At 42.0% G+C, this 19,284-nt stretch overlaps 1 protein-coding gene across 4 annotated transcripts in view; it reads right to left on the reverse strand.

The window, feature by feature from the left end:
* Nucleotides 1–19,190, reverse strand: part of slf1 (SMC5-SMC6 complex localization factor 1) — a 27,050-nt gene extending 7,860 nt beyond the window's left edge. For 2 of the 4 annotated variants that reach the window (XM_068604441.1, XM_068604444.1), the window contains exons 1-17: nt 19,169–19,190; nt 18,427–18,538; nt 17,610–17,688; nt 17,247–17,472; nt 16,988–17,141; nt 16,593–16,721; nt 16,406–16,471; nt 15,755–15,901; nt 15,380–15,549; nt 15,050–15,184; nt 14,444–14,597; nt 14,128–14,296; nt 13,724–13,869; nt 13,072–13,181; nt 9,894–9,973; nt 5,857–5,949; nt 4,420–4,602 (exon numbers count right to left, since the gene is read on the reverse strand). In XM_068604441.1, the coding sequence (XP_068460542.1) occupies nt 4,420–4,602; nt 5,857–5,949; nt 9,894–9,973; nt 13,072–13,181; nt 13,724–13,869; nt 14,128–14,296; nt 14,444–14,597; nt 15,050–15,184; nt 15,380–15,549; nt 15,755–15,901; nt 16,406–16,471; nt 16,593–16,721; nt 16,988–17,141; nt 17,247–17,472; nt 17,610–17,688; nt 18,427–18,538; nt 19,169–19,182 (2,167 nt within the window). In that variant the 5' untranslated portion in view covers nt 19,183–19,190. Of the gene's footprint in view, nt 1–4,419; nt 4,603–5,856; nt 5,950–9,893; nt 9,974–13,071; nt 13,182–13,723; nt 13,870–14,127; nt 14,297–14,443; nt 14,598–15,049; nt 15,185–15,379; nt 15,550–15,754; nt 15,902–16,405; nt 16,472–16,592; nt 16,722–16,987; nt 17,142–17,246; nt 17,473–17,609; nt 17,689–18,426; nt 18,539–18,975 lie in introns of all 4 variants that reach the window. The other 2 variants (XM_068604443.1, XM_068604442.1) reach the window with 2 other exon arrangements.
* Nucleotides 19,191–19,284: the final 94 nt, after the last annotated feature.

The following is a 19,284-nucleotide window of genomic DNA, read 5'->3' on the forward strand; positions in this document are numbered from 1 at the left end:
ACAAATGCTGCAGCGGTTTCAAAAGAAGAAAAAGGGCAAGACATGTACACTATGAAAACCGAATAAAAAGCCAGCAAGAAACCATCGGTAAAAGAATTGCAAAATCATATCCTTCCTTTAATCCTCTATGGTCCTCATCTGTATAAAACACAGGCCTCGTCTGAAAAGGAGTCTCTCCCTCCTTTTGGAGCATGTTGAAGAACGACCCGGGAGACTGCTGGGTTGAGCTCTAGACTTAATCCTGGCAACCACCCCAAAACACAGAAAGAAAGGTTTGGGGGGGTGGACGACGAGAGAGAAAGGCAGAAGGAGAGGAGAAAGAGGCAGAATCTATTCAAAAATTCCAAGCGAGGAAAGTCCTTGAAATATAGCCTGGAGAAACCAGCAGTTGAAACATCAACACACCTGAGTGAAGCCGAGGGCTCCAAACACAGCCTCACCTCTAATGGTACGAGTGCTCAGCTCCTCGCAGTTGCCAGTTCAGGACCCACAGGGAAATAAGTAGTGAGCAGAATGAACTTTCTTTAGCGTGTTGACAGCGAGGAAGCCCAAGTGTGTCTAAAGCCCTACCTGTGTGAGTGTGTATCTATGACAGAGATAGACAAACTGACAGAGACAAACCATGACTGTCGGCAGCGGCCCGTGGGGACTGTGCGTTTACCGTGCCACTGAGCAAATGACATCTTTCTGCTCCACAAACACTCGTTCACATTAAAATCTGCAGGGACCACGGGAAGCTGTGCATAAACCGACCGTGCGTGTGTTTTTGTGTGTGGGTACCAGAGATGCACAAAAATCCAAAGAGAAAATGTAATGGCAGTCAAGTCGCTACTCTCTTGCCCTCTCTTAACTCAAGCCAAACAATTAGACAAACAAAAAACACTTTTCTATATACCTGAATCATTCTTTCCCCTTCAAGCATCTAAATAAGTCTGTGTATGTATGTGTTTACCAGTCGAGGTGGACTTGCTGTGCTTACTAACACGGTGGGCTGTATTGAGAGGATGCCATCAGCGATTACGGTCACAGGGCCGAGTGGTGACAGCTTAAAGGCTCTTTTCTTCATTTCTCCACCCCCTTTGCTCACTGACACGCCCTCACTCTGTGTGTATATGTGTGTGTGTGTGTGTGTGTGTGTGTGCCAGGTCTGAACTGCACAGCTAAAGGCTGCGGGTCATTTTCCATTCCAATCAGGGGTACCGGCTGCCCTGGCCACCCTGCAAAATTTAAACACTCCTACCAGCTGAGGAAGGGGCGCAGGGAAGCGTCGGCGAACACACACACATACTTACAAATACTTAATTACAAGCCAGCATACGCTCATTACAGCATTTGAGATTCAAGAAAATGAATGTGCATTCATGCACATACCCCAAAATATATAGCCAAGTACTCTACCATACAGTGCAAAAACGAGCCAAACACACACACAACACACACACACTTATACACAGGGTCATGTGGGGCGGCCTTGGGCAATGGGAAGAGGAGGGGGGAGCAGAGTCAGCCTTGCCCTCAGCCATGGCATCCTTTCCTTGCCAGTTCCTTGAGCCTGGAGGGACTGAGGTAGAGGGGGTAGGGGTGGGATCCATCCATTCTTCCCCCCTACAATTCACCCTGTGCGCACACGCACACACACACACACACACACACACACACACACACACACACACACACACACACACACACACACACACACACACACACACGGCCTCCCAGCAGACAGGCTTACAAAAGGGTGAGATCACTCCCAAATAAAGGCTTTGTTGGTGTGCCAGTGTCAGTGTTGCCCTCTCTGGCCTATCAGAACCTTGGCAGCTAGGTTCAGCCTTTCTGTTGGAAACAGCAGGGTGAATGCCTCAATGGGAAATATAGTTTCAGGAGGTGTAGCAGGCACTAAGAAGAATACAACACAGGAGTATAAGAAATAAAGACAGAGAGGAATTGAAATGCATCTGGCCCACTAGCCTTGTTTTCTACCATGGGACATTGCTGCACATCTCCCTGGCCAAATTTTAAAAAGTACTCTGATGTATAGATGTTAGAAATGATGCCATAAGCACAAAAGTCCTGCTTGAGTTTAGAGTAAAACCTGGAATGAACAACAACATAAAGATGCTTACGGTAACTAACCCTGATAAAGCCCCAAAGCCCAAACTTCCCAGATTCAACAACCAGGATTTAAAGAAGAAGAAAAAAAAGAAGAGAAAAGAAATACAAGGACTATTGATGGTATCCATAGCAACCGGATGGGGATCATGGACCAAGAGAGACAGTGTAGCCTGGAGTCAAGAGGACCACCTTCTCACCAGCTCCCTAATGTAGCCTTTAGACAACCCGCCATCAAGGTGTGAGGAAATAGCAAACAGTCAGGAGAGACCGAGCGAGAAAAGGAAGTATGATGTACAAGCCTGCAGGTGTTTCAAATTGGGAGTATTCTCATTCCTGTTGTTCTGCTCAGTCCCTGCGAAGAGACCTGGCCTAGACAGCAGGCCAGACGTCTGCTGCAGACACACACACACACGCTCTCGCTTCATCTTCTAATTTTACAGATAGCTGCTTCTTCATCTGACCTCTTTTAATTGTCTCTCCCTCTTGTTACTGAGGATGGGAGGGAAAAAAATGGAGCGCTCTCTTGTTTCCTCTCCGGGACTAAACAATCCCAGTCTAATTTATTTTTTGAGGACAGAATATGTACATGTGTTAATGGGAAGGTTGAATCAAATTAACTATAATTAGTCAAACTGAGAGGTGAGCAGAGGCAGAAGTACAGTATGTTACATGAGAGACTTGTTCAATGCTGGCAAATGCCACCCATCCTCCCAGCAAAACACAAACACCTGGTGCACGCAACCAGCAACGCCACCCGCTCCTGAGCTCCGACACCCGTCACACTCGCTTCAACCCTCCTGAGCTCAGACTGCATGTGGCATGCAAACATGCGACACACAAACTAGTTGTGTTGTGACACATTTCCACAAAAACCTGCTCGTGAATTTTGCAAGTGGCGGATCCTGACTCCTCTAATCTCGTCAAAATGACATTAACAGACATCTCATGAAGTGCTGCTGTAATCTGTTTGGACAGACACTGCAGTGCAGGATTGCATGAGGATTATGAAGACAAGCAGTGGGGCAGAGGGATAGATGGTATAGATGATCTACACATCAAACAGAGAAGAAGCAGACAACCGCTATGGCCTCTGGGGTCTAGAACCAATTTGCTTTGTCTTGTCTGCAGCACATTATGCTTTTTGTTTTGTAGGTAACCGTAATATATCATCAGATAACAGACACATATTGTATCTTTAAAAGGGATATTCCAGAAAGAGATCCTAACATTTAGTCTTAAGTATGGATGAAGCCCAATAAACTAACGAGCCTACATTTCCCATAATGCAAAATTTATACCATCTTTGGTTTCATCATTTAAAGGACAATATCCTTCTACTTCTTACACAGACTTTCTGCAAAGTCTCCATGCCCAAGCCAAATCTTATGACATAATCATGTTTTGGGGGGTTTGGACTTGGGAAAGGCAAGTCCAGAATCACATAAATCATTATAAAACTTCTTTCAGAGGCTGAATAGTTATCTTCGTGATGAATGACCTGAACTTGATGTGTAAAAAAAGTCGCTGTAAAAGCCCCACCATCAACAGGTCCCTCAAGGCTGGTCTAGGTAAAACTGACCCTGCTAATAAGGTCGAAAGCAGCATTCAATCTGTCAGTAAGCACTGCTGCATTTGTTGGCGGTATTAAATTGAAAGCTCGTCTTGGCTACAGCAGCAGTGACATTCAGCCCACGACTGCAGTAAATCATTAGCTAAATGGCTAATTCTACGGATTAGCTTTCTTGGCAGCCAACTGGCTTTACAAGTTAAAGGTGTTTTATTTTAACATTATATGATTCTATCAATGTGACAGGAACCATTTGGTTTAATGAATCGCTTCAAGGAAGATTTATTACATGAAGACTTATAAAAACAGTTGAGTATCCCATACCATTAGGAAATATATACATGGAACATACATTTGGAGTGGCAATTTTTAATTGAACCTGCCCGAGTAATGATATAGACAAAATAAAGCAAGACCAATATCAGTGTCACAGTTTTAACTAACCTAAAATCATAGACACATTTTGTCCTATTCTGATTGGGCGAGCCCCATTAAAAGCATTAGCCTAATCTAGTAAATATACACATGAATACACAAAGGTGAAAATTAAGTGATGTGCTGCTTAGCAACCATATTACTTGGTAATATAACATTGCACTATTATTTTGGTATTAAAAACATAAAATGTGGGTAATTTATTTTGAATACTTTTCGCTCCATCTTATAAAACTGATTATTTTTGTCCTTCTTTAAGTCTCTAAATCACTGAGTCTCTGGGTATAGTGGTGAAGTTCACTCACCTGCATGCTCCAATAGCATTTTGGCGATGTCCATGTGTCCGTTTAGCACAGCGTCGTGAAGTGGGCTGACTCCACCCACCTGGTTATTTAGTACAAGGGCAGGGCAGTGACGTAGCAAAGCCTCGACACACACAGTGCTGCCATGGTTGCAGGCTTCATGCACAGGTGTCCAGCCTGCATGGTCTGTATGGTCAAAAACACAAGAACACAACCCAGTAACATTGCTGAATGCTTTTGTGATTTAAAAAAAAAAAAAAAAAGTATAAGATACATGATCAAATCTTTGCTTTCGGTCTAGGATCTTAATGGAAGATAGTGATGTTTGGTAAGTAGTTTGTAGATCAAGCCGATATGTACATGTCTTAAAGTATGTTACAGTTCTAGACAATTTGGAGTCTGGGGTGTCATTATGAAAAAGTAAAGAGACTTGTGGCATGAGTGGGCCAACTCTTGTGCCTAAGTTGTTGGTTACCTCTCAGAGCTAACAACGCGAGCAGCAAATAAGCTAACGTGGCTAACTAGAGCACTCTCGTGCTGAAATTAGGCGAGATTGACAAGACCCTGAAAAGCGATTAAAGCTAATACTGGAAGTGAAAAAGGAGGCAGCAAATTGTGAAAGGACTTTAAAAAATTGGATTAGAGACTTGTATGTCTTTTTAAGACAAAATACATTGACACGACTCAACGAAGGCTGCTAAAGATTGAATCGCCATTTTGAATGTGACTTTAGACTTTAGGCTACAAATACAAATCACCACTTCTCGCCAAGGAATACAAGTATTTCTAAGAAATATTAAAACACTTAAGTCCATCCCGATATACAGTGTTTGTTTCAAACTTAAAAAACAGACATGGATAGACATGTTCTCAATAATCAAAATTAGACCATTTGGAGATTCATCATAACATCTGTCTTATCTGACAACCGAAAATGTTCTGCCTCAGTTAACTTGGGCCTCATTCAGGGAGACAGCGGTAATTTTACTATTTTGCACATAGTTCTGCCTGATCACATTTTAAACATCACCCCCTGCATAAGATGCAAGCCAATTTAGGCTGCTATGAAAGGGCTATTAAAAAATCCATGAAATCTTTGAAACACCACAACATTTCCATGAAAGGAAGGGAAGAAATTAAATTTGACCTAAAAAGGAAAAAAGAAAGTCACTCTGAAATATCAAAAGGCATTTAATTCACTTAGCAAAGTCACATAAAGCTATAAATCTGAGGCAGCAAACCTTTCCAGATCTTTCTAGACACACCCTTTACACTTTAGCTAAAGGTTGCCCTCAATGATGACGCATACTCACTCCTATTTCTTCTCACATCTTTTTCCCCCCCAATGTTAATCGCTCTTCGAAACCCTATCGCAAACAGTGGGAGTGGAGTCAGATGACGGTGAGACTTCAGAGAAAAGGGAAAGCGTGAAAGTCTTACCTTTAACATTGACGTCCGTGCCAGGAAGCGACAGGATCTGAAGCACTGTTTCCACTTGGTTCCTCTTGCAAGCTCTGTGGAGGAGGGTCTCTCCTTCGACCAGGACACACGCAACGGACAAACACACCCAAAAAAGAGAAGAGGCGGAAGAGATGAGAGCAATCCAAAATTAGGGTGTGCCTCGATGTCCTGCCCATTGTCCCTCTGAATATGGTGAACAAACCAATAAAATACCACAGAAATGTCCCCAAACACCAAAGGAAAAATCCTGACCTAAAAAAGTACGACCCGCCAATGAGAGTGCGATTTAAGAAGAGTGATGAGAAAAGGGGGGAGATCTTTCAAGGGAAAAAAATGGGAGAAAAAAAAATTAAAGATGGAGAGACTAATTTGCCCCGCTCTTTTTCTCTTTTCTAGACACGGAGATCTACTAACACCCCGAGCCCAACAAAGTTAATATCGGGGCAGTCTGCGAGTAAAATGAATGTAGTGGCGAGAATGTAGTCTTGCTTCCTGTCCGCTCATCCCTATATTGTTACTTGAGAGGAAGTTATGGTAGACAGCCCACGCACAAAGCCTCGAAAAGGATTCTTCACAGATCCAGGGTTCAAAAGCTCCGCTGGGCATTGCGAGTGTCACCACGTGATATTTAATCAGCAAACTACCAGTGAACAGGCATGGAAAATAAAATCAAGGATTCCATTTACATTTTTTTTTAACACAATTTTCTTTCTCCCCTCTTCCTATTTTCCCCCTTTCTTATCTTTATCCGTCACTCACTTTTTCCCGATACAATATTAAACCAGGAATATATTAGCGGGCCATAGCCGCCTCTTTTCATGTATGGCTGAACTTCAGAGGGAAGTTAAAGGCCAAGCATGAGTGACTCTGTGCTTGCCAGTATAATACAGGACTGAAAAGCCCATAATAAATGCTTTACTAGCTCTCCCCAGGACGCCTCGCCTGTACAGGGGCTCCACTCCAGCGCGCACAGACCGGGGCAGAAAGGAAAGGGAGGGAGGAAACAGTGGGGCAAGAAAGAAGAAGCAGTGAAGAAGAGAGTAAACGGGTTTTCAGCATTTCAAAGCATATGGGGGAAATATTGGAAATCCTAGATCCTATTCATTCGGCGGGATTCCTTTCTTCCATGGTGTCTTTGAGGAGGCAGAAGACACATTAAATGTCAAACCACTGCTCGTAAAGTGGTTAAAGAGTGGAAAGGGGTAAAACTGGCAAATGGCGGGACTGATTATCGAAAAAAGGGACATTTCTGTTCTCCCAGGTAACGTGATGCAACAGCTTTATATAATATAATATTTCATAATATTTAATTGAATTGGCAAATCAAGGTTTAAAAGTGTGATGGAAAAATGCTGTTCTAAAGCCTACATCAACTGAAGAGCCTTGAAAAGACATCAATACAAAATAAGTAACTTCATTTCTGTAAAGAAACACTTTGGGTGTTCAGAAATACAAACAGGCTGATAAAGCAGACTGCAACTTATGAAAAGCACTTCGTCAGATCGTGTCTATTTAATTTTGATAACGCAGCACCAGAAAATACAAATGACTAAAATCACTAAAATAAAGCACTCAGCAAAAAGAACATTTGGGTATTTTTTCAGTGTGAAAATAACTTACTATTCTATGGTAATATTTTCTGATTTTCATTCTGCAAGTACAGTCACTGTAAAAGTAATTTTAACTTATGTGTAAAAGTGCAGTTATTTGCAAGTGCAACATCAGAAAGCACACACTGGTGACTGGTCACCAGAAACAACAAGAATGAATGAATGAAGTAAACTAATATTTCCAAAAACACCTATACAGAGAGTGGAGCCTAGTCCAAACTACAGTCACTAATGAGTAAGCTGTACAGTGTGGCACGTCAGTGTTCTACATGGGCTGCTCTGCTATTACCGCGCTCTAAAACACTGTGATAAAACATCTATTCCACTACACCCCATGTGTACACATCCTCACAAATGCCAGGGCCAATCCACGCACTGTTAAATCACTTTAATGGCTCCAATTTGGACACAACGCTTCTATTATAGGGGTAATTGCATGCTCAGCATTTACAAGCACGGAAAGGATAAATCCGCCTGTCCTTTTCTATAAATCCCCCATTTCACACTTTAATAGAAAAGTAAAATGTATGTGTTGCTCTTTATATCCCTCAGTCTGCTTGCTACACTCCTCTAAAGGTGTCACTTGGCCCACTGGTCCCTGGACCGAAAAAGCTGCTGGAAGCCAGTAACAATGCTATTTGTGAGGAATGTGTTATAAAAGGTACTCAGTGCTAGTTTGTGGATATATTTAAAACTATTTGAAGACTCCTGTCGCTGGCTCTAATTCTCACAAATTCAGATTACTGCAGTGCCTCAGTATTTTTAACAACATTGATTATGTACAGATTGGAATCAATATACACTACAAAATCACTAGTTAGAAAAACAGATCATAAAAATAAAAAAAATTGAGTTACATCAATGAGCTTTACTGCCCAATCTGGACTGTCAGACTCTTGAGGTAGTTTATGTTCCAGTCTTGCCCAATGCAACTCCAAAGCAACTCTAGATAGCCCCACTGACCAAAATGAGAGTTACGTCGTTTTGTAACAATATGCTTGGGATGATGAGGTGTTTGGTGCAAATGACATGAAGTCACCAAACTCCATGAAAAATCTGCAAGTTGTTGCCACTGTTAGGTATGGGACAGCTGGCACTTTTTTTCAAGTAACAGACGACCCTAACTGTGTTAAGCATGAACAATAATTACACTTTGATCATTTTTTAAAGCAGAAACTTTTTACAGAGTTATTTCTGATTGCTGGTAACCTGGAGTACCTTCACATTCCCAAGAACAAAGAACCTAACTTTTGAACTATGCTGTGTGAATGTTGACTAGTATAATAATAGCTTGTTTCAGGATGACATGAAGCTAAAAGCAAACAGATTTCAAGCGAGCAAAAAACACACAGCAGTTGTTTGACAATCTACATACAGTATATTCAGACTGATTTAGAATGAAATCTCGGCAGAGCCTCCAGAATAAGGAACTGAAAAAAAGAGAAGTTCATCCCAAATCCCTGAACCCCTCTCAGCTACTTTGACAAAGATACTGAGGTTCCAGGAGGCGAGACAGATGCTCCAAAGCAAAGAAGTGCAGCATATAAGAAAGCAAGCTTACATATGTGGGAGAAAAAGCCTGAGAGAGAAAGAGAGGGAAGAGAGAGAGAATAGGATGAGATGGGATGGGATGAGAGGGCGAGAGGGGAGGATGCTGTGCCGATGGTTCATCAAAAATTAATGCCGACCGCATCGGTATAGAGATCACGTAGTGGAAAAACAACACATGCCAACAGCCTTGAGTCTCTTGCCTCCTGCCTCCTCCCTCCCCCCTCCCCCACTCCCTCCTTTGCACCGGCACAGGGCCTTTCTGATCAGGTGGAGGGGGGAGATATGAGCTCTGACACCTTCACGAGTTCACACAGAGTGCTATGTCTCTAATTGCAGGAAGTTCCACCAGTGCAGCCACTGTATATCTGTAGCTTTACCTTAATTGCTGCATTTAATATTTCTAAAACTGAGATCTGAGGCACATTGTGCGTACTAATATGTGTTATTGTATGAGGAAGCCATTATTTCTGTCCGCGCCATTTATTTATTTATCTATTACTGTTTTTTAAGATGAATAAGACATGAGGAAAAAAGCAAAACAAAAAGCACAGCGATGAATTTCAATGTGAATAGAACAAGTGGAGGAGGAGGCTAACTATGCCCTGAACATACACACAAATTATGCAGCCGAGTTGCCTTTACAGCTGACTAGATGGAAGCGTGGTCCGATGCAAATCAATCACTCTCTCCATACATTATGTGCTCTTCATTAAACTGAAAGTGATGACAGAGCTATCATGTGCCTCTTTACTGATGACCTAGTGCAGTGCATCAGTCCATTAAAAGTCTGCTCCTTGCACATCTGCAGCGATATTGTCAAGCAGCGATGGGTGTGTATGCATGCATGTGCCGTACCTGCTGCGTTGACTCTGTTCAAACCTCTGGGGATGTTCTCTTTCTCAGTGCTTGTTTCATTCACCAAAGAGCTGTGAGCACTGTGTGGAGACAAAGGGCATGGTCAAAAGGGTTATAAGAAAATAAGCATTTACATAAACAAGTCCAAAGCTTCAATGACCGACCGGCATGACAGCGCAGAGACCTAGTGGTACAGAAAGTGGAACGGGAATTACTGTACTGTGAAAAGTGCCATTAGCAAATGAATCCCTCTTGGCGTTGTATCATTTTATATGAAATCTGACAATATCTGTCAAACCCCTTCTGTGTTGGGCACACACAAACTTCACACGCCCAATCCTCCATTCCCTTCTCCAAAGCACTTTTCCTCCCACTTAACGCCTCAAACGCAGAGACAGAGAATTCGATGTGAGCAAGCACATTAGGAGGAATAACTAGTAAAAGAAAGTGAAGCCTCTTCAAAGTAGTGGCGTGCTAATAGCTGTGGGCTGTCACTAGTCCTGTGAGTGGGTATGGAAGATTTGCCTGCATGAAGTCTGACAGGTGTCTGGAGTGTATACGTCTGTGCACGTGCGCGTGCGCTGCATTGAAGCGGAGTGCCATCCATATTACAGGGAAGAGGCTTGTTCCTTGGTAATTGGCTTGTTCAGTAGCCAGGAAGGAGCTCCCAGCAGTGAGGAGGAAACACACGTCCTGTCACGTTGCTTGTTATTAGCAGGGACAAGGCTGAGAAGAGATGAGACAAGCTCTCTCTCTCCTTGTGTGTGTGTGTGTGTGTGTGTGTGTGTGTGTGTGTGTGTGTGTGTGTGTGTGTGTGTGTGTGTGTGTGTGTGTGTGTGTGTCTGTGTGTGTGTGTTTGTTTGAGAGGGTCCATAAGTCTGGTGTAAAGGCGTACCACTTCTTATCTCAAACCACTTCACCCAAGTGTCCCCTGTCCATATAGGCTGGCAGCAGTGGGGGTTGACAGTACTTGGCTTGTACACACCCCAATCTTGCCTTCCCTCATGGTCCACTTTAGGAGGCCAGCATGCTGTCAATGGCCCAGCTATCAATTCTGGGCCTGGGGCAGCACATACCCTTGGAGGCAGAGTCCCAAGAAACTTGTGAGGAATACTGGAAGTAATGGGGAAGTGCATGTCGAATGCCAGAGAAATCTATGCATTACATTTTCCACTCGCTATAATTCTCCCAAAAGGTCATTGCGAAAACAAAAATGTCCCTTGTATCCATAGAGTTTCAAGCTTTTCTTAAATCCAATCCATATTGTCTATATTCAGGTATGGTCAGAAGAAAAAAAGGGCAAAGTAATGACATAGTTAAATGATTTGAAAAGATCAAAGCAGTACGCAGTGCTTCATTAAGCCAGCAGGAGATAAATTTAGTTTAATTACAAATTCCCTTCTGCTAAAGGCACTCACTGCGGCCTTCTAAAAAGTCGGTCTGTCCGCTTGGTTTGGCTTGGACGTGTGCTCTGATGCCAGCCTGTTGGGGCAGAAGAAGCACACTTCCCATCTCACACACTACAGTGGCCTCCAGACACAATAAAACAGCCTAATGCGTTCAAACAGCCAGAAATGAAAGATAAAGGGGTCACGCAGCTACTCTTAACCTTTATGACCTGCTCCAGCTCTTTTCATGAATCCAATACCAAGCATCTTCCCAGGATTTTGACCTATGTTCTCCCGGTAGTTTGGAAAAAAAGATACAACTGATATTTTGAAAAAAAAACGCAGTCACATTCATATTAATTAAAATCAGCTTTTTTTTAAATGTTTTTTTTAAGTCTTATCCTGTTAAAAATTATGATATTGACAAGTGCTCTAACAACAAATATAGTTACGGTCTTTATATAGCATATTTAAATTATTTTATTGAGTCATAGCAGCTCCAACAACAAAAACAAATGTATTGTAAATCCTTAGAAATTGAGGAGTGTGCCAGGCTCATAAATGCTTCAACAGAAGATGTGTTAATTGATTAAGAGTGTCAACATCACTGGAATTATGTATAATATCGTACATTCAAGCATGAAAAATGAGGAAACAGGATTTCCTTCTGGTTTCTGTTCTCAATTCATCACAGACTTTGTCATTTTGATTTCATTCTTTCTTTCAGGGTCATATGATTTTACATGCCCTTTGGCATTTCTTTATCTCATCCGCACAGATTGCGTTCCTTGCTTTATTCAGTTCTTCTCATGTATATGTCAAAACAAACTAAACCCTTGAAACTGTGGGGAAAGCAAAAAGTACAAAGAGTAGAAAGCAGTGATGGAGGGAAGAGGGGATCGGGTCAACACATGAACCAGCAGCCTTCGCATGAACTTGCTCCCTGGTGGCTCCTCTCCTTCTCCAGGCCAACTACCTGCTGGTGGAGCAGCAGATGTCTGATACCAAGTATGGAGAGTGTGTGTGTTTGCATTCAGAGAGGGACTTAGTATGTGAAAGTAGATCAAGAGAGGTGAAGAAGGGGGTTGAAGGCTGAGCGCTGGTGGTCGTAAGGGAAGACACAAAGGCCTGATGGGATATCCGAGTCTGTCTATCTGTCGGATTCCTGTCCAAATCAGACTCAGCACTGTGTGTGTGTGTGTGTGTGTGTGTGTGTGTGTGTGTGTGTGTGTGTGTGTGTGTGTGTGTGTTTGTGTGTGAGATGAGAGTCTAACCTCCCTATGCACCCCTCCTTTCAGCCAGCACACACTGATAGGATCAGACCTGGGCATGACCCATCACATGCCAACTCCTCACGCTCCGTCTGACCTCCATTTGCCTCTCTCCAGCTTTCCCTCAGTCCCTCCATTCATGCATTCTCACCCTCAACCCACACATACGCACACACACACACACACACTTTCATCCTCTCTCCAGGTGTTCCTTTGTTCATGTTCACTCACAAGTCTCATCGGGTCCGTACATTTTCACCCGTTAGGCCTTTAAATATAAGGCACAATGTTCGGTAGTTTGGAATATAGTCTAAAAAAAGGCACCAAAATGAGAAAGCACCAGCAGGGTCAAAGATAAGTTAAGTTGCTTTAAAGTCCAATCTAGACTAAACTATTGGCCAGTGTGCAGCCCCCCTCCTCTGCATGTATGTCTTCACAATATTCTGCCTTAGGCTCTTATGAAAATGTGCCCTGAGAGATGAACAGTGGTATATAGACGGACAGCTGTGTGTATCTGACCTGCAGCCGGTCCCCTGGCTGGTGCAGCTGTGGGAGGTGGGTCCAGTCCTGAGGCGAGCACCGGTGGGACTCTGAGCTAAATTTTCCAGAGCAGGTATGTAGGACAGCACCTGTCAGAGAAACACATACACACAAGGTTAGACCGTGCCACTTTGCAAATGGATGTTTGTGTGTCTTTAAGGGACTGAGGAGGCGCACAAAAAAAAGCCAGATGTTTGTACTGCAAGACAATACAAAGAGTAGACTACATCAGCTTTTTGTCTGTGACAGAGAACTGTAATATAATCTATAGCAATGTTCACTCTGCCAAGTTAACTAATGCAGAACATCTGTTTGTTATTCCTTTGTATGGTAGCACAAGAGCAAAGCCGAAAATGTATCTAAATAATTAAAAGCAGCATATTTATCTCAATTTTTTTTTTAAATCAGTAATGCTGTTACTATGTTCTGTGTTGTATAAACATTGGTGTGTTTGTGTGGAGTTTCTAAAAAATGTAATTTTAGAAAATGACACTCAATGTCTTTTTAACTAAACTAAACACACACACACACGCGCAAAGACACACACACACACGCGCAAAGACACACACACACACAGACACACAGACACACACACAGACACACAGACACACACACACACACACAAACACACCATTTTCTTAAAAGAGAGGGGTTCATCTCCAACTGTTAATCCACTTCTGCAGCAAAGACTCCTAAATATGGCATCTGCCATCATTAACTTAAGTCTGGTAGAACGAATCCGGACAACCAGTTCTGCCAGAACCTCCGGGGACAAATCTAGAGGACAAAACAGAAAGAACATCAGATCTCACACTGTGAGTCATTACTGAACTGACTGAAAGAAAGAACAAAGTGGTCGCACTGGTGCAGTATTTTTTTTTAAATACCAAAAGATGTAATAGTAATTGATCTGTTAAATATTTTTTCCTGGTGCAATATTTTGAACATTTGTACTACGTAATCAGTCACATACAGATAACATGAAATTAAACAAAGAAACATGTATGTAAGGCTTTTTCTATTGTTATTCCATACCCTGGCTGATGACAGCAAAGTGCTCTGCGAGGTCTTTTAGGCTCTTTTCCACCAGGTTCTGGTTCAGCTTGAAGTTCTGCTGACACCAGAACTCCACCAACACAGACAGGAGGTCCAGCAGAGTGTCAGCTAAATGCAACTTCTGCCTCTCATCCCTCTCAGTGTAGTCCTTCGGGGAAGATCAACAAGTTAGCAAGCTTCAACAGGAGGAGTGGTTTTGTTTTTCTGGTCCGATCACAAATCTGACCCAACTGGCAATTAACTTGGGTGATGTAACACACCATCCAATGAGATGGATGAGTTCCAAAGTATTTACCTCAACGACAGCCTGTACCAAGAGCTGGGTTAGTTGTTTCACAGCTTGGGACAACAGCGTGGAGCGCTCCCACACAGTCCAGAAGGTTCCATACAGCAAAGATCCGGATGCTGAAGCCTGAGAGACTCCTGTTTCCTCAGGCAGCAAACAATCCCTGAGCAGAACGGCAGAGAAAGGCACGGTGAATGAAGAAAGAATAGACTGTCAAATGTAACAATCATTTATTCAGATTAAAACAGTGGCAGTAACATGTGATTCCACATGTGGTTAATATAACATGCAGTTTGTTTAGTAAGTGACAGCAAATGGTTGCGAATTTGAAACTTTTCTAAATAAATGCAAGCAAGTGCAAACTGAAAATATTTACACATCTGGTCTCATTCAAGACCTGTTCTTGAATATTCAAACGAGTTCAAACTCCTCTGTGATGCGGCACACATCAGCTATCAATAGCTGAGGATGTCAATTTCCACCTTAATCTTAACATGCTATTTGTGGGAAAACCCCTCCACGACTGTCCATGCAAGAAGGATTAAAAGCTCTGTTGGTGAACAGACATGAGAACAAGCTCTGCCTCATCTCCCACACTGTATATATCCAAGTTACCCGGTGGTGACAGAGTGGAGTTCCCCCTGGAAGAGCTTGAGGAAAAATGCCAGGAGGTCACTGTGGAAATGTAACAGTGTTGGCAGGGCAGGTCCAGGGAGCGGGTGACAAGTGACCTCACTAGACAGGCAGTAACTGAAGGAATACAGAAATATAGAGAAAATATATGAGAACATATTTGTATTACATTGTCAATAAGTGTCCCAAATACTTATTTATTACTTAATATGAGTTATATTATTGGAAAAGAGGATTAAAGTGTCTGTTTCCTACCATTTAAAATGCAAAAAGAATAATTTGACAGGAAACCTCATCTGAAATGAGCTGTACCTGATGGCTGTCTCCAGAAAAGGCCACGGGCCCGTTTTACATCGAGGACACTGCAACACCCTGGAAAAATATTTTTTTACTGTGCTGGGGGCCAGCCAGGGAGGGTTGGTGACAAGCAGGTTATACATGACCTGCTGAAAATTTCTCAGAAAGACAGTTGTGGCGTGACCCTGTGACACAATGAACAAATAATAATTGAAGATTAGTGTTTTGAATATTCAATAAAAACTTCAAATTACACTTTAGTCCAGTGATAGTAATAACAAAAGCCAAAAGGGCCTCCACCAAGTTTCTAAAAATGTAATGAAACAGCAGGCCCAGAGGCTCATACAGCAGCATGGGTGAATTTCTGCAGTCTGGTAATTCTGGTCCTACCTGCTGTGCGTATTCTAAGAGGGAGACCAGGTATGGCGCTGGTGGCAGCAGGCCCGGGAACATAGCACTTCTGATTGAGTCCAAGGCTTCAGTGAAGAGACCACACTCTATCATACTACCAACATTGCTGAAGTCTGTTTCTATAGCCTGGAGGAATAAATGAACACTGATGAAACCTAAGAGGTATATGGAAAGGAGGAGAAAACATTGCACTTAAAGAGATGGACAGCAGAGAGAGGAGGGCAAAAGGGTAATGGAAATAGACGGGTAATTGGCATCAAAAGTTCCTGGAGGTCATTTCTGACTGTCTGTTACTTGCAAATAGCATATGGATTCAGAAAGTACAAAATGGAAACACATAAGCACTTATAATAGCAATCTGACGGAGATCCACTTGGGTAATGTATGGACAGGACAGTGGAGAGTATTGCTAATAGCCCTGCCAATCAAAACTCTCAGATCAGCTGACAGTGGTGGTTAAATTGGTGACCTGAGTATGATGCGCCCTTGCTCTAGATGTCACTTTCCATTGAAATGTATGACATAAAGGAAATTGAATGACCTGATCTTCTTGATGAAACACATATATTTTAGAGAAGTATGGCAGTATTTAAGGGTGGGGGAGGCGGGTGGGTATATGCACTTGTCTACCTTGAAGAGTGGCCGGTATGGGTCATGGTAACCCAGAAATTCAAGGAGGCACAGTCTCGGCCGACCCTATAGGAAAACAACCCATTAACAATGTAGAATACAGACAACACTATGGACAAAAAGTAGCAGAATGTAGACCAATAATATCTCCAACATGTATTCAAACACAAAACAAACACATACACACCTCCTGTTTGATGACATAGTCCCGGAGCTCTTTCTCCAGCTTGGAGAAGTCTACGTCAACATAACTGTTGTTTGTTGTCTCTTCTGGATCATCGTTCATTATATTGAACTTCATATCCACACAATGGCTCTGCCAAAGAAAAGAAAAAGACAGACAGGTTTAGACATCTAAACAACATTATCAGGCCACTATTCTTACATTTAAATAAGTATAGTGTTTTATTTGTTTAAGGAATAGGTCTGAGCAACCAATCCAAAGTCAAATAAAAGCCTCAACTTAAAAAAAAAAACTCGCTGCAAATTTAACTGAGAACCACCTTTAATATAACAATGGAAGTGTAACATGAAATGGAACAAATGAAGAACATATATTTTACATAACTTAGTCTGACTTACCCCAAAGAGGTGTTGGACGATGTGGCTTACAGGGTAGCAAGGAGCATTGTGAGATTTTGAGTCCTCTGTGACGGGTTTAGCCATGACATGAGTGACGGCGGCATGAGTGGGAGGAGGGCAGTGGTATACTTTGGCCCGGCCTGCTTTTAGGAGCCTGGGACATATTAAAGTAGAACTCATTGAGCATCATACTCTGCTACTTTTTATTCAAACATGGATAGATTATTGTGCGTTAAAGTATTTTTGTGTAACACCTTACCGTTTGAACATGGCCCTGCGGGTAGGCTGTTGGACCATCAGGAGAACCCTCCAGCCTTGGAAGGCCCCGGTTAGCCTCCCACTAGCGACCTTCTCCCGCCATTGCCTGGCAGGGTAGACGGAAGATGCGACACCTGTGGAAATGGCAATTTCATAGGGTCCCTCTGTGAGCCAGGAACCATTCTTAAAACTGTCCAGCACATATTCTGGGGTCACAACCCACTTTCCTGGTAGAGGAATGAGAGAACAGTGGTGTTGTGTCAGTGTTGCGAATTCAAAAAGGGAGAGTTGCAGTAAAGCATTCGAAGTAGTTCCCTTAGACATTCATTTTTGTTCAGCATTATTAACAACCATAGTCACTGACCTGCAGCACAGGCTGCCAAAAACTTCTCACTGGACAAAACCTGAGGAATTATGAGATGGGTGGAGGCATGCTGATAGACCTAGAAGATGATGTAAAAGACAACAATAAATGGCAGTCGGCCAGACCGAGCTTTTCACAAGTAAAAGATAAGCAGTGTGATAATCATGACATAAATGGATTGATAATAATATTAAACTGTCTCCCAATCCCACCTGTGAGAATAACACTGCAATTTCAGGACTTAAACTACAACAGAAAAGGGGAAATGTATATTTATAACTAAAATGTATACAATATATATATATATATATATATATATATATATATATATATATATATATATATATATATATATATATATATATACTCTGTAATTCATCAGTAGTTTTTTGAATCCCACATAACTATCAAAAATAGTTGTATAAAAACTAGAGTAGATTAGCAGTTGTATTTAAAGTATGAACACATACATATACAGTGCCTAACAGGAGCTGCAAACATTGACAGGAAAGAACCAGAGGCTTTCTTTTTTTTTGCATGCTTACCAAGAATAACATATGTTCCTACTTCTAGCTACTGTAATACAATTAACTGCTGTCATTTGAAAACATAGAATATTAGACGTCTTGTAGTGAGAAAACCAACCTCAGACTAATACCTGAAAGACATACTGTCTGCGTGTGGTGAGGCAAATCATTATGTCCATTATGTTAATTGTATTCACTTAAGATAAACAATACAACAGAGAGTGAATCATAAATTGAAGGCCTTTTGCTAAACTATTGTATAGTCTTGGTTAAAAGTCTACAGAACTCACTGAGCCGCCAATGTATTTTCCACCGAGCTGCTGGATTATCTTGACCAAAACTCTCTTCTTATCCCGGATCTTGATCCCAGAAATCTGGAAAATGTGCGTGCAGCTCGCCATCCTAAGGACAAAAATGAAGACGAGACAAGATGAGGCTAAAGTCTAGACATGACATGCAAATTACAAATTTGTTAAACTCATCCCATTCACTTGAGAACATAATGCTACAATTCTTGTTTGACTACAAGTTAACACTTTGGTCAAAAACAGGAAAGGGATTTTAATGTATTAATGGGACTGTTGGCAGTTGGCACATGGTGTATTAGGGCGGACGTTTCCCATGCCAGTTAACGTTAATTAACTTAGCTCGAGACCAAGCTACTTGCACACACACAATCAATATGAGTCATCTAAATCTTTCTCCTATATTAACTGTTGTTGATAGACTTGTACTTTCACAGTGTCAGGGGTTAACTAAATGAACAAAAATATGCGTTAGTTCTTCTTTATTCATCAGGATACATATTGCAGTTGTCTAAACCAGTTGGTTCATGGTACCTTTCCTCATTCCACTGATGATCACTCCCAGTATGTACAGGCGCGCCAAAACTCTGATACCGACATCCAATGTCGTGAGCAGAGTTTTGTATCAGCGATTGGCTGCTTCTTCCAAAACTATGATCAACTTCACTCCGACTTTGCTCAGTAGCGTAGGTAAAATTGCAATATATAGATCTCGAGGCAAACTCACCGCTCAACCGTCATGTGTTGACAGCCTGGGGGTATAGCTAACTATTTTGGAGAGGGGAGATTTCTCATATAGTAATATAGTTTGTACTAATTGTCAACATTAAAACGAATACACCT

The sequence above is a fragment of the Clinocottus analis genome, unplaced genomic scaffold, assembly GCF_023055335.1.
Source record: "Clinocottus analis isolate CAN_PGR_092001 unplaced genomic scaffold, fCliAna1.0.p SCAF_7, whole genome shotgun sequence".
Classification (NCBI taxonomy): Eukaryota; Metazoa; Chordata; class Actinopteri; order Perciformes; family Cottidae; genus Clinocottus; species Clinocottus analis.